Source organism: Ochotona princeps, chromosome 20 (genome assembly GCF_030435755.1).
Source record: "Ochotona princeps isolate mOchPri1 chromosome 20, mOchPri1.hap1, whole genome shotgun sequence".
NCBI classification, from domain to species: Eukaryota; Metazoa; Chordata; class Mammalia; order Lagomorpha; family Ochotonidae; genus Ochotona; species Ochotona princeps.
In genome coordinates, this window is record NC_080851.1 from 40,384,039 (window position 1) to 40,405,012 (window position 20,974).

Below are 20,974 nucleotides of genomic sequence, written 5' to 3' on the forward strand. Positions count from 1 at the left end.
TCATTTAAGGGGATGTACAGTAGCTGTGAAATGGAGACTAACATCCAGATGTCAGGATGCAGTGTGGTATGCATTTCTGCTTCCAGACAAAGGTGGACTTACAATGAAACTGTTTACTCTATGTTGACAATAGGATTCTGGACTCTCTGCCATTGTCCATGCTCACAATGATGGACATATGACTGAGCATGAAGAACTTTATTTTAGTAATGATATAGAGGAACTAGATGGGGGAGGAGGGAATTAGGAGGAGTAAGGGAATGCGGAGCTGTATCATAAAATGATAGTAATAGTAATAAAATGTAAAAAATAAAAAATATAAAAATTCAACAGTTTCTTGGGGAGATCATCTCTGGTCTGAAAGCAGAGCTGACAAAATATCATCCTGACCAATTAAAAGCCACAACATAACATCAACAACAATTTACAACATTACTGAATTAATTGGCATGGTATTGAGTACCCAATATGTTAGAAAATGCAGGTTCTTAACCACATCCTGTGACTTCTTCATTGACATTTCTATTTTAGATTTTTTACAACCGGTTGCTATGCACCTTTAACTGGCTATAGGGTACTATTCAGCTGTCTCGTGTCTATTTTCATTTTAGTATTTAGTAGTTTATAGTGTTGAAGCATAATTTTTACTGAACTTGGTGGATTTTGGGATAGTTGAGACTTGCTTATAACTCTAACAAGGCATATGTCAACAGTTGAGGCACAGAACCGTTTTAGGAGGGGTGTGCAGAGACATCTTCAATACCTGAGTTAGGAGTAACTAATTTTTGTGTCCTACCTAGTAAGATATATGTGAGTCCAAGCTGACCATTTCCTGTCTGGTTCTAAGTTTTCCTTGTTGTTCTATGCCTATCTATTCTAATTTTGTGGGGGAATGGCTCCATACTGACCCTGATGGTCATTGCAAGAGAGGGTGGGGATCCAAAGTTGGAAATAAGTAAGGACCAGAGAAAGCTCCCCTCTTGAGTTTCGAAGGGAATTTACTGTTGTTCTGTTTCTGCGGACTACTCAGGAATCCCAGCTATTGTTCCAATGACATTAGATCCTGTGAGGAAGGATTTGGGCTTATTCCATCCCATGTGGGAGATCCGAAAGGGAGTGAATGACTTAAAGGTTCTTGGCCTACAAGGGCAGTCCAATTCCCCGTGGTCTCCTTGGCCGTTGGGATATAGCCCTTGGTGCCTGTACTGATAGTCCTTGGTGAGGATCCAAGAGTCTCCAGGATTGGGATACAAGCCTCCTCCTGTCCACCTGCTCCACTCTTGGGTCCCCCCTGCTCTGTGCATGTGACCTCCTGTTACGAGGTTGTCAGGATCACTCTTGATTCCTCCTATATGCCTTTATGGTTTTGCTAATGTCTGATGCTGATTCGAGTATGTTATCTATAAGTTATCTGTTATATTCATTTATTTTGCCTTTTAAATCTTGTTTCTGTGCCAGATTCATACACAAAACTCTGGAGACTGTTGTGATAGCAAGATTATTTTAAGAGTTGTTGCTTTGAAATTTGAGTGTGTAGTGTTATTTCTACATCAGAAATGCTTGCATATTAGTTTTTCATGTTGTGTTTGCAGTGATAATTATGGATATTTTTATGGGAGACTCCAGTTTTGATACATTTAAAACAATATAAGTCTTTATGACATGCTTTGAATACATATAAATTTTCACTTTTCCTTTGAGGCACCTGATGATCGAGGAAAACTCCCAGCCGGAGAAGAAAGCTATCTCGATTATTGATGCAAATTTCAAATCTACAAGAGAAGTTGACTTATATTGGTATTAATGCTTTTTCTTTTGTGACCTGGAGAATAACCAGAAAAACATTTAAGCAGCCAAATATAAGTAGTATATTTTGCTACTTTTTAATTTCAAGTCCTTGCTGTTATGAAATTTCATAGAAAACCTTAAAAGGAAAAGCAATATCCTTTCAGCATGTGTGATTTTTTTTAATCTTATGTTTGAGTATGGACCAGTCTTACCTATTACATCAGGGAATTTATGGGTAGACATTTAATTCAAGGTTTTTACTCTCTAGTTCCAATGGAGAAGAATGTGTAGGATATGAAGGGATTCAGCATATGGCTCATACATATAAAGGAATGTATGAGCCATAATTAATATGTGTATAGGTTTATAAGAGAGTAAGTTTAGTTTTTACCTTGAAGCTTTCCTTCACCAAGGGGACACTGGAAAACCTAAACACAAAGGGTAAGATTCAGCTGTATTTGCATACTTGGGATACTTCATTATATGTCAGGAAGAGTAGTGTTGGGTCGGTATTATTTTAACAAAGGAAGTAGCTGATTTGTCTGCTTTTTGATTTATTCACTTGAAAGACAGAACAAAGATAGAACCTGGAGGTAGGGGGAGAGAATTACACACACACACACACACAAAGAGATACACAATCACACAGAATGGGAGAGACTGACCCTTCCATCTGCTGATTAACTCTCCAAATTGTCACAACACCCAAGGCTAGGTCAGTCTGAAACCAGGAGCCAAGAGCTTCCTTTGGAGCTCACCCGTTGATACAAGGGCAGAAGCATAAAGGTCAGCATCCTTTACTTTTTCAGGCACATTATCACAGTGCTGGGTTGTATGTGTAGTAGTAGCTAGGATTTAACAGGTATCCATATGGGTGTCAGGTGATGTAGGTTGCCCTCTGTGCCACAACACCAGGCCCACATGTGTAGTCTGATAAGGTCTATAATTTTGTGAGGGAAATAATTCATTTCCTTTAGTCATTTAAAGATTATAAATATCTGGATGAATTTTCATCATATACTTATAATACTGTATGTACTGTTGTTTTAGGAAAGCTTAATGAGTAGAATTTATATTAGATAAAAAAATGAGAATTCTATTTGGTATTTCTCAGCATGTGCAGTTTTGTTATTTGTTCCAGTAAATAGATTGTTCTTGATGTATATATTTTTAAGTAGAGTATATTATTTTATTATGGTGATTACATATGAATAATTGAAAATGTATGTCTTCTAAATAGTAAAAAAGCCAAAGATACAGAAGAAAGAGTGGAAAAAACCACTGTTTATTACCAAGGAAGGGTAAGTGTGTGTTTGTGTTTGTTGAATGTGTGTGTTGTGCATGTTTAGGAGTGTGTGTATGTATTTATCAGATCCTGTGCCTTTATGTATGGAAAGGGAGAAGTGATTCCTTTACTGGTTTTATATCTTTAAGTGCTAAATGTGGTGTTCAGTCATTTCCATTTTTTAGTGATTCAAAGAATGTGTAATAAAAAAAATCTCAAGTCACCATGTCTCCTGTCTTTGGCAAAAGGAATTACATTGCAGAAATAAAAATAGATTTTAAATCACCAGTTGGGTCTCCTATTCAACTAGGCTATTTATCTGTTAACTGAAAGTTCCTTTTGTGGCTGAATACTGACAAGGGAACATAAACCAAAAGCTTTATGAATTACAAATTTTAGCTGCCTTTAGTGTACTTACACACGATAGATGATGTGTTCATGAAATTTTGGAGAAAATTGTGTTTACAGACACAAAATGTGCTTGGATTATTTCTTAACTTGTGAGTTACTTCCTATGTTAAAGACAGATATTCTTTTTGTTTAAGAAAACTAATTTTCAAGCATTCTATTTTTTCAGGTTATTCATTGTAAGAAAAAAGCCCACCATAATTGGGTAAGTTAAAAATTGCCTTAAAGATTTCTCTATTTCTTAGAATAAATTTTGCTTTTCCTTCTGGAAGATAATGCTAGCGATTTAAATTTATAAAAAAGATGGTATATTAAAAAATCAGTAGTGGTATTACATTCCATTTGGAGAAATAATACATTATCAAGTGGTGGTTATTCCAACAGTCTTGTTTTAGCATTTTCTTCTTCCAAAGTAGCCTAGAAGAGGGTGAGAGGGTTAGAGGAACTTGGTACATATGCTCATGTTTATGTATTTACATTTTGGGACATTGGATTGCTCCTTGTTATCTAGAAGAGCCTGAAAGGTCTCTGGATCATTTTACTCATTTGTCAGACAGATGGGATTAAAAAAAGAGCTAGCTAAAACCCTTTCTAGTTGTAACATTGAGGGTTCTCTTAAGTGATTCTGAGTGTTGGTACAAATTAAGAAAAGGGCCATCTGGGGAACTAATTGTGCTGCATGATGAGGAAGTGAAGTGGCTGTAGACTTTGAGCAGTTAGAAGGAAGAGCAGAGATAGAGCTGTTGACAGTAGCTGTCTACTGGGGAGTGCCTGTCACAGGGAGGTGGAGACAGCATTGAGGGATGTTTGTCAAGTGTTTGACACTGATAAGCATTAAGTCAATGTTAACTGGTGTTACCATTGTTATTATAGTGAAGACTTGCAAGTCTGAGAGGAGCATAGAATGAGAGAGTGGTGTGTTGACTGTCAGGTCCCTCCCCTCTCTGACATTCTGTTTGTTTTGGTTTCCAGAGTTCAAGTGAAGATTCATTAGTGAATTAGCTAGCATCATTATAGATTCATTTTTCTTCACCATTTTTCAGCATTTTCTAAATACATATGCATATTATTATCAAAATTTAGTCATTTTATATGAAAAGACAGATTTACAGAGAGCAGGGATACAGAGAGAAAGATCTTCCATCAGCCAGTTGACTTCCCAGGTGGTTGCAATGGCTGGAGCTGAGCCATTATGAAGCCAAGAGGCAGGAGCTTGTTTAGAATCTGCCATGAGATTGGGTGGTCCCAAGGCTTTGGGCCATACATTACTGGTTTTTCCCAGGCCACAAACAGGGAGCTGGATGGGAAGTGGAGCAACTGGAACATGATCTGGTACCCAGATGAAATCCTGATGCGTGCAAGGCAAGAACTTATTTTTAAAAGATGAAGATGATGTCTATTAAATTCTTGCTATTTTAGGCACGATACTTAAAAGTAGTTTGCACATGTTCCTTACTAAACCCATTTAATAAGTATAAATTAGATTATACTGTTTCAGGTTTTATGATGAGAAAACGGCCCAAGATCACATAATTAGATAGTGAAGGCTAGAGATAGAAATCATAGTCTTTTAGAGTTCTATTAGTTTTTGTAGAATTCTTGTTTGGTAAGTGTGACTTTAACATTAGTACATATAGAAGGTGTACCATCTAGATTCCAGCAAAATGCTATTTTCCAGATTTAAGAAAAGTACTATAGATTTACTGAAACAATCAAATCAGTGCTGGCATTTGGTCTGGTGTTTTAGAATGCCAATTAGGATGCCTGCAACACAGACAGGGGTAACTTGGTTCGACTGCTGATTGCAGCTCCTGAAATTTCCTTACTTGTATTTTGCCCTGGGCCAGTTTCACTGTTGTTAAGTATGCAGAGTGAAACATTAGCTGAGTGCTCATTGTGTGGATCTTATCCTCACATAAATGACTACACCGATCATCGTTCAGATGAAACAGAAATTGTGTGTGAGTGCTGCGTTTGTGTGTACTTTTTGAAAACCATTTTCAAGGATTATTTACTTACTTGAATTCTGGGAAAAGGGATGAAATGAGAAAGAGAGAAAGAGAACAATGATTTATATATTTTCTACTCTCTGAAGACCACAAATCAAGGAGTAGGACCTTCCAGAATGCAGGAGCCAGTAGCTTCAGGCCTCCTAGGTGTGTGGCAGTGATCCATCCTCCCCTCCCTGTAAGGCACATTGGCAGGAAGTTCTTTGTGAAGCTTAGAGTAACTGTGACTTGAATCAAGAACTCTGATATGGGATGATGGTAAACATAGAGATGGCTGAACCTGCTGAGCTACAAAGTTTATGAAAATTTAACAAGAAAGGGGCTGTGCTATATCTTATTATTTGCATCCTGAATTCTTTACTTAATATATTATAGAATTTCTAAGGAATATTTCATAATTTATTTTTCTTTACAAAAAGGCAGCTTTCACACTTGATGAACTTTGTTCTGTTTCTACTCTCTTTTCCTTATAATTTCAGCTGTTTATTACTTGTTTGACCTTCTTTCTCCGCCCAGTTAGAATTATTGCTTTCTTCCTTTGAACTTACTTACTTGTATGTCTGGTGATGAATATGTCTTGTATGCCTGGTGATAAATTACTGAGGTCATTTGTACAAAATGTTTTAAATTAATATACCTAAAATTAATAAATTTTATGTATTCCAATGCATATTTTAAAAGCATGGTACTATCCACATTATTTTTCCCTCCATCCTTTCTTATTTTTCTATTTTAGCTTTTACAGTGATTTACCTTCTATTTAACTTTATAATAAATTGTACATTCCTCTAAATAAAAAAACTCCAAAAATAATAAATAGAAAAAGTAGTGTTCCTCAGATGTACAAAGGCCATGAAAATGACCAAAATTCAAAATATCATGTATGTGTGTGTGTGCATATATATATCTATATTTTTTTAAAAAAAGATTTATTGATTTTATTACAAAGTCAGATATACATAGAGGAGGAGAGACAGAGAGGAAGATCTTCCATCCGATGAATCACTTCCCAACTGAGCTGCAACAGCTGGTGCTCGCCAATCCGAAGCCAGGAACCTGGAACCTCTTCCAGGTCTCCCACACAGGTGCAGGGTCCCAATGCATTGGGCCGTACTCGACTATCTTTCCAGGCCACAAGCATGGAGCTGGATGGGAAGTAGAACTGCTGGAATTAGAACCGGCGCCCATATGGGATCCTGGGGCGTTCAAGGCGAGGGCTTTTAGCTGCTAGGCCACACCGCCTGGCCCTATCTGTATCTTTTAGATATAGATATGTAACATACATACATACATACATATATGTATATTTTTCAGCTGTCAATTATCTACAAATAATTGAGCACATAACATATATTCGTGGGACCTTTTTTTTTTTTTTAAGGGTGATGGTCTCCATTTCTGTATGTATTGGGAAAGACAAGGTTTCATTTTTTTATGTAACTGAGTACTATTAACATTGTATCTGTGGAAGTGAAAATATTTCTAAAAACTATTTGAGAAAATAATTAGGATATTAATGAAGGAGAAAGAGCGAGGAAGAACATTAATATGAATAAGAGTGAAAGTGCTGTTTCAGTCCACTGAAAGTAAACAAGTCAGAGCCCAGATGGTTGAAGCTGAGAGCTTGGACCTCAGTCTACATCTCCATTTAAGTGACAAGGGATCCAGATACTTAACAGTTATCATTGTCTCCTAGGATTTGTTTAATCCGGAATTCAGAACAAGGAGATGGAGCCATGAATTGAACCCAAGTTCTCTAAAGTGGGACATGACTGTCTTTAGTGGCAGCTTGCTTTCAAGGCCCAACAACAGCCCTTACTGTGATCATTCTTTGTGTCTTTACCCTGAGAGAGTTTCAAGTTCCATGAATGAGCGAATGTCACTTTTTCGTCAGCAGACCTCTTAGAAGGCTTTGTAGATGTGAGTGCTCAGAGTTTGAACACAGTGTTTTGGAGTATAACATAGTCATTGGCTGAAATTTGTCTTAACCTTTGAGAATAAGCTGTAGACTCAGAACTAGGTGTTCAGTTCATGTGGCAGTGAAGATGCTGCTTAGGATACCTGGTCCTCTGTTGGGCTGCCTGATTTAAGTCCAGGCTCCTCTGCTTCTTACCCAGCTTCCTGCTAATGTGCACCTTAGGCTAGAGCAGCTGATGGTTGAAGAATTTGGTTCCTGACACCTGTGTGAGAGACCCAGATTGAATCCTGGGTTCTTCTTTAGTCTGGCCTTTCTCTGGCTGTTTGGCAAATGAGGAGTGTACAGGTGTTGGAAAAAAATGTCTCGTTACTATTCAAATAAAAGAATAAGAGAGGTCTTAACTATTAGTACTGAATGTATGTATTTATTTTTGACCATATGTCTTTAGTGTTGGTTCTTTATTATCTGTGATGCTTCTCTGCCTAGGACATAGACAGATGTGTTTTATTAATTTTACAAAAGATTCACAAATGGACCTAGTAAAATACACTAGAGGCTAAAGTCCTGGCATTGCATTTGCAGGGATCCAAGTTGGGTACAGGTTTATGTGCTAGCCACCCCACTTCCCATTTAGCTCCCTGCTTGTGGTCTGGGGATATTGTTGATGGCCCAGTCTTGACCCTGCACCTTCAGTGGAGACCCAAAAGAAGCTCCTGGCCCCTGGCTTTGAATAGGCTCAGCTTGGGCCATTGTAGATGCTTGCAGAGTGATTCAGTGGATAAAAGATAGTCCTCTCTGTATATCTGACTTTCAAATAAAAATAAATATAACTTTATAAAAATAAACAAAAGATCAAACAATTTTGATTCCATATTATTAATCATTCAATAATTTGTTGATTTCAATAACAATGATTTTGGCATTGTTTTTCACCAAATGTTGATGACATCATAAATATTGGAGTTGGTTAATACATGTAACCTTTTCTGATATGAAGGATAGTAATGAATGAGATATGCTTTGTGTGCTTCTGTAATTTGGGGAGTCAAGTTTCTTTCTACATTGGAATTAATTTTAAACTAAAACTTTGTTATTGGATTCCATTTTATTTGTAGAAATTGCAGATTAAGCTAAATGCCTCTACCATGATTGTAAATTAAGTGACTGTATCTATCTTTAAATGTTAAGACTAATTGATCGTAATAGTTTCTCCAGTCCAAAGTCTCACATAATTGTGCAAATGATCTGGAGATCTCTCAGAATGAGGTTAACCTTCCACATGAATGGTTGTGATTATTGCATGCTGTTGATATTCACTTGGTTGTGCAAGCTTTGTTCTCTGTAACATTTGATTGTATCTTTACCTCGTACTGAATAAAATGGGATATGATTTAGACAGTGCCATGAACTTACTGGAAGTACAACATGCATTGATAATTTCATCTATTTTTTAAAATAGCATTTAACCACATGCTGCAAAACTGTTTTAGACCTTTATGGTTTCACAGAATCATAGTGAATTTTCTGTAGCGATGATCGCCTTGAGGCAAATATACAAAGCTGCCATGTGTAATGATTCTGAGTCTCTGTTGCCATTGCCTGAAGCTTGCATCCTCCCACATTGCCCTTAGCATATTACTTGACTAATCAAACAGTCCTCCATCTCACATCAGAGAGCAGCATTCATTGGCAAGTGCACAAGTCATCTCCAGTTTTAGGCCCATGTCATCTGCTTACCTGAAATATTTCCTTTTCCAAAAGATCCTTCAACTCAAAATGTTTTATCTGCATTTCATTTCAGGGGATGCATACATTGACAGCGATATTTGTATGCTGTAGGATGTTCATGCTCATTTTCACCTAACATTTGTCTGCATGTTTCTCCATCTTTTGTTATTTTTCAGTGGGCAGCTCGGTTTGCCGAGAGAGAACTCCATGACTTAAAGAAAGAATACGTTTATAAAAGGAAAAGGTAAGTTTCTTAATGGTAACACTTAACAACTTTTAGCTCTTTTATTGTTACTTTCTTAATTAGATAATATTATAGGCTAAGTAATGAAATTTCAGTGATTCCAGCATTTTTCATTGTAAAGTATTTACTCGTTTTGTCCTTTATTTTAAATACTTAGGTTACCTGAGTGTTTAATTTCCTACATAATGCTTATTTGCCTTATGTGCAACAGAAATTTATATATATATTATATAGTCACATATATTTATGTATATTTATATGCTTATATTTATATTATATATTTATATATAACATATATAATATATCATATAACCATTATATATATATATATAGTTCCACTTCCCTTTTCCCTATGCATTTTGCTGCTGACCGGTTATTCCTTGTCTTCATGAAAAAATGTCGTTTGTCTTATTGTCAAGTTGACTGCTAAAGTCATGCTTTTCTTCTGTTATGTGTATTAGTAAGATTTTGACGATGTTCTTTATAACACTTGAGAGGAGTTTCTTAGGAGGGTAGTTTTATTTTGGCTCACAGGAGACACATCATCCAAAATTGTCTGATGTTTTGGGTTCAAGATCTGTTGTGGCACGTGTACAGTAGAGTAGCCATTCATTATACAGCCAAATAGTCTCTTACTCCATCTCTATACATTGCCTTAATTGAGAAGCCACAAATAAGTTTGATAACAGATATGATGTTAAAGCAAAGACAAAGCAAAGCAAAAATACAGTACCATAGAGTTAAAAAATATGCCATTGAATAACCAATTCATAGGTGATGGAAAGAAAACACAGAGTCTAATTTTCATAATGATTTTCTTGTATTAGATAGAACATACGGTATTTGTACTTTTGGGTTTGACTTGTTTCACTGAAGATGATGGTCTCTAGGTGTGACCATCTAGTTGCAAATGATATGATTTCCTTCTTTTTATTGGCTGAGTAATACTCCATAACCTAGAGCTACCGCTCTTTATTTAACCACTCCTCTTTGGATGGGCATCCTGATTGTTTCCATGTATTTTCTATTGTAGATTTTGTTGTTGTGAATGTAGGATTACAGCTGCCTCTCATATATGCAGTATTCATTTCCTTTGGGTATATTCCTAGGAGTGGAATACCTGGTTCATGTGGCAGGTTCATTTGCAATTCTCTAAGCACTATCCATACTGATTTCCATAATTGCCGTACTAGCCTGTACCCCCACCAGCAGTGAAGGAGGATATCTTCTTCCCACTCCCCTGCAAGCAGGTGTTGTTAGTTGAGTTCTGAATGTAGGCCAGTCTGAATGGTTTTAATTTGTATCTTCCTGACAACTAGGGAGCCTTAGTATCTTTTCATATGTCTGTTAGCCTTTGGATCTCTTCTTTTGAAAAAATCTCTGTTCATTTCCTTTGCCCATTTTTCACAGGGTTGCTTGCTTGCTTGCTTGCTTGATTGATTGATTTTTCTGTCCCTGGTTTTCTGAAACTCTTTGTAAATCCTGGATATTAGTCCCCTATCACCTGTGTAATGTGCAAAAATTTTCTCCTATTCTGTTAATTGCTTCTTCATTTCGTTAATCATTTCCTTTGCTGCAGAGAAGATTTTTAGTTTGATATAGTCCCATTTGTTTATTTTATCTTCGACTACCTATGATTTTGGGGTCTTTCCTAAGAAGTCTAGTTCCATTCCTATTCCTAGGAGAGAGCTTCCTCTATTTTTCTTTAATACTTTGATGGTTTCTCGGTGTATATTTAGGTCCTTGAACCATTTAGAGCTGATTTTTTTTTTGTATAATGTGGCAAGTGCAGGTCTTGTTTCTTGATTCTGCAGGCTGCTATCCTGTTGTCCCAACAGCATTTGTTGAATGGCCAAGAATTTTTTCTTGGATTATTTTCAGTTTTCTTGTGAAAGAGTAGTTGGTAATACATGTGTGGGTTCCCTTCTGATGTTTCTATTCTATTTCATTAATATCCTCCTCTGTTTCTGTACCGGTATCAGACTAATGTTGATGACCATTGCACTGTAGTATGTCTTGAAGTCTGGAATTGTGATTCCCTCTGTTTGATTTTTCTTCTTCAGGATAGCTTTGGCTATTCTTGGTCTCTTTTGTTTCCAGATGAATTTTTGTATCTTGTATTTCTGAGAAGAATGATGTTGGGATTTTGATTGAGATTGCATTGAATCTTTATATTACTTTTGGTAATATGGACATTTTGATGATGTTGATCCTGCCAACCCAGGAATATGGTAAATTTCTCCACTTTTCAATGTCTTCTTCTATTTCCTTTTAAAATGTTTTATAGTTTTCATCATGGAGGTCTTCCACATATTTGGTTAGCTTAATTCCTAGATATTTAAGATTCCTCTCTGCTTTAAGGACTGTACTTACAATTTCCTTCTCAGTCATGAAATTATTTTTGTACACTAGTGCCATTGATTTGTGTTCATTAATTTGTATCCTGCTACCCTGCCAAAGTCTCTTCTGAGTTCCAGTAGTGTCTTGACTGAGTTTTTTGATTCTCCTATGTAGAGGATCATGTCATCTGCAAATAGAGATACTTTCAGTTCCTCATTTCCAATTTGAATTCCTTTGATTCCGTTTTCTTGCCTAATAGCTTTGTTATGAACATCCAATACTATATTGGATAATAATGGTGACAGTGGACATCCCTGTCTAGTTCCAGATTTTGGTGGAAAGGCTTCCAGTCTTACTCCATTTAGTATGATGCTGGCATTGGCTTTGATTGTGCTGTAGAATGTTCCTTCTATACTGATCTTGCTTAGGGTTTTCATCATTTAGTAGTAGTGGATATTATCAAATGCTTTCTCTGCATCTATTGAGATGATCATATTTTTCTCAATTTGTTGATGTGATGTATCACATTTATTGATTTACGAATGTTGAACCTTTCCTGCATGCCTGGGCTGAATCCCACCTGTTCCAGGTGAATGATCTGCCTGATGTAATGTCTGTTCCTGTTGACTAGTATTTTCTTGAGGATCTTTGCATCTTTGTTCATGAAGGATATTGGTGTACAGTTCACTTTTTCTGTTGCTTTTCTATCTGGCTTTGGTATTAAGGTGATATTGGCTTCATAGAGCTTATAAGGATTGCCTCCATTTCTATTGTTTGGAAAAGCTTGTAGAGGATTGGAGTAAATTCCTCTTTTATAGTTTTTTAGAACTCAGCAGTGAAACCATCTGGTCTAGGAATTTTCTTGGTTAGAAGGGCTTTAATTTTGCATTCAATTTCAGTTCAATGTATAAGTCTATTTAGGTTGTTAATTATCTCTTGATTTAGTTTTGGTGGATGTATATGTCCAAAAATCTGTCCATCTTTTCGGTGTCTTCTGATTTGTTTGCATATAATTGCTTGTAATAGTTCCTAATATTTTCCTGTGTGTCTGAGCTATGTGTTGTTAGATTTCTCTTCTCATCTCTGATGCTATAGATGCTCATCTTCTCACTCCATTTTTTGATTAGTTGGGCTAGTGGGGAGTCTATTTTGTTGGTTTTCTCAAAAAACCATCTCTTTAATTTATTGTTCTCATATATAGTTCTTTTGGTCTCTGTTTAGTTAATTTCATTCCTTATTTTGATTATTTCGTTTTTCCTACTTATCTAGGGATTACTTTGCTGTTGTGTTTTGTATCCTTCAATTGTAGGGATGACTCATTTATTTGGTTGCTTTCCAGTTTCTTAACGTAAGCATTGATTGAGATGAACTTTCCTCTTAACACTGTCTTGATTGTGTCCCAAAAGTTTTGATTTGTTGTGTTGATGCCTTCATTTGTTCCAAGCAATTTTTAAATTTTCCCTTTGATTTCCTCTCTAATCCATCAATCATTTAGTAACATATTATTCAGTCTCCATGTATTTGCAAGTCTTTTTGGGTGCTTTGACTTTTGGTCTCTAGCTCCACTCCATGATGGTCTGAGAAGATTAATGGTATGATTTCAATTTTTTTAAAATTCAATGAGGCTTGTTTTGTGGCCTGTAACATGGTCCGTTCTGGAGAAGGTTCCATGTAGTGATGAAAAAAAAAAAAGTGCATTCTCTGTAGGATGAAAGTTTTGGTAGATATAAAGTAAACCCATTTGTTCTAGAGTTTGGAAGATTCTGTTATTTCTTTGCTGAGTTTCAGTCCCATCAGACTGTCCATTGATGTTAATGAGGTATTAAAGTCCTCCACTATGAATGTATTGGAGTCTATTTCTCCCTTTAAATCCATCAATATTTCACATAGCCAGATGCCTTAGCATTTGGTGCATGTGCATTTATTATATTGATCTCTTCTTGCTGAATGGATCAGTTGATCATCATGTGGTTTCCTCCTTCATCTCTTTTGATGTTTTTCACACCACATCTATATCACGTGATAAAAGAATGGCTTCACCCACACGTTCTTCTTTACCATTTGCTTGGAATATTTTTCCCATCCTTTCACTTTCAGTTTCTTCTGATCTTTGTTGGTGAGATGTGTCTCCTGCAAGCAACAGATAGATGGAGTTTTTTGATCCAGTCCTCTAATCTATAGTGTTTGATTGATAAGTTTAAGCCATTTACATTCAATGTGAATATGGATAGGTTGCAGTTTGTTTCTGTCTTTTTAGCAATGGGTTGTTATTTGATTTAGTCTTCTGCTAGTCTTTTAGTGGAATGTTCTCCACATTTGCCTTTGGTTTTGGTAGTTGCTATTCCTTTTTGCTTTCACGAGAACATCTTTCATATCATTTGCAAGGCAAGTCTAGAAAGCAATTTCTTGCATTTATCTTTGCTGTGGAATAATTTTATTTCATTTTCAAGACAAAGGAGAGTTTTTCAGGATACGTTACTCTGGGCTGAAAATGTTTCCTTTTTTGAATCTGGAATAAGTCACCCCTTTCTCTTCTGGCATTTAGTGTTTCCTCTGAGAGGTCAACTTTGAGTGTCGGGTTCCTCTATAGGTCATTCAGTTTTTTTTACGTGCACATTTAAGGGTCTTTCGTTATGTGCAACTGAAGAGAGCTTGATTACATGTGTCATGGTGAGGTTTGTTTTTGATCAACTCTGTTGGGAGTGTTATGACCCTCCTGTATATTGTTTCCCGATTCTTTTCCAGCTTTGGGAACTTTTCATTTATTATTTCTTTGAATACATCTTTAATACCAGCTTCTGTTTCTGCACCTTCTGGAACTTCCATTAACTCTTAGGTTGGGTCTTTTAATTGTATCTTTTAATTCGTGGATACTTTTTTTTTTTTTAGTTTGATCTTGCTCTGCTTCCAGGTTTTTGATTATTTCCCCCTGTTGACAGGAAATATCTTCCAATTCTGAAATTCTTTCTTCGGCTTCATTCATTCTATTTTTTGAGAGTCTCCACTGTACTTTTAATTTGCTCCACTGTGTACTTAATTTCTGATATATCTGCTTTCATTTGATTCATTGCTGTTATTTACTTTCTAACATATTCCTTAAATTCCTTGTGCTTTTCATTGTTTAGAAAGTTTATGAGTTCTCTGAATTCTATGTCTCCCATTTTTTTCAGGGTCTTCCTCAGTTAACACTGAGGGTGGTCAAGGCTTTTCCTCCTTTGCTGGAGAGTCTTCAGTAACAATCATAGTACCTCTGTGTCTTCTTTTGCCATTTGGCATTGCATTTCTGGTTGGCAGATTCATCTCCTTAGTGCAGATTTCTAAGATGTATTACCTGGCTGCCACAAGAGTTGAGCCATGGCTGCCGCTAGATCCTTGGCTGTCGCTGGGGTCTGTATTGTTGTTCACCAGCCACTGGTAGGGATTGCCGTTCACTACAACACTGCTCCAGCATTGTTGCCATTTCCCCTTGTCAAGAGGGTCTCCAGGTACCCCCTGCGAACTGCCTGACCCCCTTTATTTCCTGTAATCTGTCTCTTGTGCTTCATCCTAATGGTTCTCTGTCATCCAACACTAATTTTTCTGTCAGCTGGTTAGGTAGTCAGGATGTTTTTTGGCTGTTGCCACCTTGTGGGTGACAGGTGCTTTCACTTTCCTGGGTACTCACCTTTCCTGCTGTGGGGCAGATATGGGGCTGGTATAGATTAGATAGTTCTGACAGTGGAGTGGCTATTCAGAGTGTTCTAGCTGGCAAAGGTCCCCCACCGCCTTGTGCTTTTGCGGCCTCTGCCTGCCCAACTGGTGCCTTGAGTGGGAGTGGTCCAGCTCCTCCCACACAGAGTGTGATCAGCAACTAGCCTTTCTACGCTCCAAGGGCATTACTTCTTCTCCCAATTGTGATAGGCCAGTGATGGCAGGTTTTGTGTTTTTGTTCTCATGCACCCACTGCCACCAGCCGGGCGGTTCACTTTGCTGCATCACCAGTCTTGTTTTCCCCTGGAATCTGCCCTCCCATTTCTGGGTTGCCAAGAGAAGGCTTAGTCTCTGAGAGAGACCTTTATCCCCTAGATCCTCTGTTTTGGGGGATTTAGGTGTCTGTCTGAGTGGCCCCAATCTAAGAGAGCATTCAGGAGGGGATAGTCTCAGATTCCACCACATGAGACTTCAAAGAGTGACTCACCAGTTCCTCTTTTTATGTTTTTCTTTTCAACAGTGTTTACCCTAAATGGTGCTGCTTCCACCAGTTCAAGTTGCCATTTGCTGTCTTGGGAGGTTTTTTTTTCAGTCCTCAATGTCTGCTCGTCCCCTGCCTTGATCATGCCAACTCCAGGGAGTTTCAGATGACTTTTCCAGAAATTCTGCTCTTCCTATTCTTTACTCTGCCAATATTTGTCTCTATTTCTGTATGTGCTTAGCTACACTAACCTCTACGTTCGGCTACCTTCCTAGACTCCGATCCTTAACTTTCAAATTTCACGTATAATTTCATGAAATCAGCGAGCCAAATCACAGCATTGTTTATTCATTCTGTAATTAAATTTTGGCAGCTTTCTTATACTCATTTTTGTGTGTGTATTTTTATTTTTATGATGTTTGTTGACACAGAGAGATTCCCTGTTCTACCTCTGCTTTCTCCCTCAACACCTTCCTTCCATCAATTTCTCCCATATTATTATAGTAGTATTAGTCCTTCAGCAACAATTACTTGTCAACATTCTGCTTTTTAATATAGACATCCGTATCTATTCTCAAGATAAATTTATTGACTAAGTTCTCCTTTTGTTTGACTGTATTGATAGATACTGCAACATATCTTCTAATCTTCTGTATGTTAATCTTCATTATATAATTCTTCCTCTATGTATAAACACACATATATGTATGTATATGCATACATCTAATGTGTGTATATATATATGTATATATATATATATATATACACATACATATGTGTGTACACACATGCACACTCTGGGCTTACCTGTATATCTGTTTAGTGTTTTGCCTGAAAGTTGCTTTGTATCAGAGAAAAGACATGTTACTTTCCATTTTGGGACTGGCTTAATTCACTGGGTATGATGATCAACATTTGCAAATGATAGAATGTTGCAAATGCTAGAATCCCTTCCTTAATGGCTATATTGTATCCCTGAGGTAAATGTAGCAGTTTTCTTACTCATCCCTCTTTCAGTGGGAGTCTGTATTGTTTCAATGCCTTTGCTATCATAGATTCTGGTGCTATATACAGGGAGGCAGGTTGACTTGCCATGTACAGATATCAGTTCATTTGGATATATTCATAGGAATGGGACACCTTGGACATATGGTAGATCAACATTCAGTTGTCTAAGCACTCTTCACACTTTCATAGTAGGTATACTATTCTGTGATTCTACCAACAACGGGGCAGCTTATTTCTTTCTCCTTATACTCAGCAGCAAGCATTGCTAGTAGATTGCTGCAGATGCAGGAGCCTCGTTTTGGTCTCCCAGCTAGGTGGCAGCCATACAAATATGACAATCATTTTTACTTATCTCAGTGTATTTCAAGGGAGGTTATCATAAGTGAAGCATGTGGGACATGATCCAGCATCTATAGAGGGTGCTGGTGTTGCAGGTGTCTCCTTAAAGGCCACAACACTGCTGAATCCCTCTTTCATGATTTGTGGTGACTTTATAGAATGGAACCAGCAAAAATAATAAGTGTATTGAATGTATTTAGAACCTAATAGGGAACATTAATGTTCTGTTGAGTTTAAAATGTTGGTAGTTGTTTAGGCTCATTCAGCCTCCTGTTATAACACCTCAACTCTAGCTTTGGATTCAATTCAAAAATTTTTTTAAAATGTCTATTCATCATGGACTTCTGGACATATGCAATTCTTTAGGATATCAAATAAGATTAAAATTGGCAAAATGCATCAGCTGACGTATGGCTGCCATGATTCAGATAGTTAAACATAAAGTAAGTTCTTCTTATTAGGCTCATGTGAGAAAATTAAGTGAGTTGAATGTTAAATTAGTAAGGTGAAGGAACTTTTTGACTCTATCATGAAAACATTAAAGAATGTTGTTGATTAATGAATTTTAAACAGTGTTGATTTAAAATTCTAAACAGGAAATGGTGCTTTTTGTTGTTTTAAAAAGGTGATCCTGACTATGTGTGTTCCTTCAGTGATTTCACACCCCCAAAATTGGACTGTTGTGAATTGATACTAATACTAATGTGTCATTCTTGCCCATAAACTGTTTCCTAATGGGATTCAATGGATGTTGCTGCTAGTAATCATTTAGTGTGCAAATACAATCAATAGTATAGGTAAAATGTTAATTTTAAATTCTTGAAAACATATGGTGTATTTTAGCTTCATTGATTTTCTATATGCTGGCTGTCTATTTCTCATTACCAGTTTGGTGCTTTAGTAACATTTCCAAATTTAATACTGGAGAAAATGAAAGAAAGAACGTAATAGTCAGGTGTGCTGCTTTAAATATTTGAAGTAAGAAACAATCATGTATTGGTCATATCATCAGGGTTTCTTTTGCATTGATACTTTAGTAGGCCCTTTCAAAACCAAGGAGAGTGTACAAAGGCCTCATCTCTAGAGGGACAGGTGTCAAAGGATTTCTGACTGTCTGCACCTTATGCTGTCTTTAAAAACATTCTTCTCTCCCATATCCATGGTCATCATAGTTTCATGTACTTCCAAATGTGGTGGCTTCTACCATCGCTTAATGCTTGCACAACACCTGATATGGTGAAATGCTTCCTAAGTGACATTTAATATAGTATGTGGAATATAAAACATTTACTGAGCCCCTGAGTTCCATAGTTAATTCACTAAAGGTCATAAAGGTCCAGAGTCATCTGTTTGGGATTTCAAATATTACGTCAATCAAGATGGATAGTGTAGTATCAAAGAACCACTATCTGTGAGCCCTGCAACTGGATCAAATCACAGTCACATATTGCATACTGTTGTTTGTGTCAGACAGTGTATGTGATGGTGGTCCCAAACGTTTGTGTTACCTGGTGACGTGATAAGTATACTAGTTCAAGTATATTTTCAGAATTTGTCCTTGTTTTTCAGTGCCACAAGGCTTGACTTTGTTTCTCTGTTTCATTTGCATTTTTATTCAACAGGAATTTTAGAACCCTCTGTATCCCTGTTCAGTCCTTAAGATCAGGCTTTAAGACATTTTCTGGTGCAGTCTAAGGGCTCCATAAGTACTTATCACTGCAAGCAGTATGCACACTAATAGAAATAGGCAGCACTGATTATACTTTGGGTGTAATATAATTTTCTAAGGCAAAATTTACTTCAGGTATAATATAATTTTGTTGCTTTCTGGTCTGACCTGGAAGCCTCGTCAAGATTTTAAAAACTGGTTTGAAAATGATTTATTCGTTTACTTATTTGAAAGTCAGCATTGGAGAGAAAGAGAGAGAGAGAGACCTTGCACCTGCTGGTTGATTTCTTCAGATAGCTACAACAGCCAGGGCTGTGCCTGGCTGAGGCACTGCATGTGGGATTCCCACATCATTAACCACCAATCTAAAATGACTGGAACCCAGTTTATTGTGGCTTACTCCAGTGTAACAAATATAATGCTGGTTTATATAGGAGTCTGGATGAATATTTTATGTATTATATGTAAGAATATTTTAAGAGGTGTTGCTTTGAAATTTGAGTTTGTAATGTTAATTCTATATCAGAAATGCTTGCATATTAGTTTTCATGTTGTGTTTGCATTGATAATTATGGATATTTTTATGGGAGGCTCCAGTTTTGGTACAGTTAAAATCATATAAGTCTTTTTTTATGACATGCCTTGAATATATTATGAATTTTCACTTTTGCTTTAAGGTACTTGATGGTCGAGGAAAACTGCCAGCTAGATCAAAGGGCTGATGTGTCACTTGTTGATGAAGATTGGAACTATACAGCAACAGAAATCTTGATCTATAGGTATTAAATGCCTTTAGTCTTGTGGATGAAGCATATCTAAAGCTCATTTCCAGAAAATAATGTTAATGGATCTAGAAACAAGTGGGACACTTTTGTCTGTCAGTTCAAGTTTCTTCATATTAAATCTAGTTTTTGCCTTGAATCCTTCTTCAGTTGGACTAAGGAGATAGTGGAAAGCTTAGAGACAAAGGGCAAGAATTGTCTGTATATGGAGAGTTTTGGTACTTCTTTTTATTTAGGTAGATTAAGGTTAATGTTTACCCCCCCCAAAAAAAAACTTGGAATGATGTATTTACTTGAAATGCAGAATTAGAGAGAGTGTGAGAAAAGGTGAAAAGATAACAGAGAATAAGGCAGACAGTGAAGCTTCCATCTGCTGATTCACTCTCTAAATGGCCATAACAATCGTGGCTGAGCCAGCTTGAATTCTGGAGCCAGTAGCTTTCACTTGTTTCCCACATGGTACAAGGGTGCCAAGCATCAGGCTCATCCTCCACATTCCCAGAAACATTGTCTGGATGTTGTAATTTATGTGAGCAGCTGAACTAGAACAGTTGCCAGTATGGAATTACTGTGATACAGGCAGTAGGTACAGCCCATTGTCTCATGGTGCTGCTCTATCTTACTAGTATTTTTAAGGTGATCAGAACTTTATGGGGGATTTCATTAATGTCCTATGATTATATTAAGATTATAGATATCTATATAAGGGTAAGTCTGTGAGCATTATTCATGTTAATACAAATATACACTATACTACACTTAGTATACATCTTGAGCTTTGTTTTAGGCTTGCATAAATAACAGAATTAATTTTAGTATTTTTTAAATGGGCATAAAGACTCAGTATTTTGATTACATTTAAATATTGGAGTAATTCTTTGTTCTTCACAGAAACAGAATCAATGATCTTGAAATAGAACTTCAAAGAACATTTCATTATTACCAGGAAGAGGTAGGTGTGTGCCTGTGTGTGTGTGTACACATGCATTTACTTGTTCCTGTGAATTTATGTTGGATAGAAAGGGAAAAGTGATTCCTTTACTAGTTTTATATCTTTCTTCAGGTGTTACATGTGGTTTTCAGACACTTCCATATTTCAGTGATTCAAAGAATATGAGATAAGAAATTTTAAGAGTCATCATGTCTGCTGTTCCTTTGGAAAAGTGGAATTACATTGCAGACATAAAAATAGATTTTAAATCACTGATAAGGTGTCACATTCAGCCAGGTCAGTTATCTGTTAATTGATAGTTCCTGTTGTGGCTGATTAGTGACCAGAGAGAAT

General features: G+C 36.7%; 1 protein-coding gene across 1 annotated transcript in view; it reads left to right on the forward strand.

The window, feature by feature from the left end:
- LOC131482770 (cTAGE family member 9-like) overlaps window positions 1-20,974 on the forward strand; it is a 565,689-nt gene that overhangs the window by 528,571 nt on the left and 16,144 nt on the right. Inside the window, exons 3-6 of the mRNA XM_058678176.1 lie at window positions 3,651-3,686; window positions 9,313-9,380; window positions 19,585-19,686; window positions 20,581-20,641. Coding sequence (XP_058534159.1) covers window positions 19,592-19,686; window positions 20,581-20,641 — 156 coding nt within the window. The 5' untranslated portion in view covers window positions 3,651-3,686; window positions 9,313-9,380; window positions 19,585-19,591. The remainder of the gene's footprint in view (window positions 1-3,650; window positions 3,687-9,312; window positions 9,381-19,584; window positions 19,687-20,580; window positions 20,642-20,974) is intronic.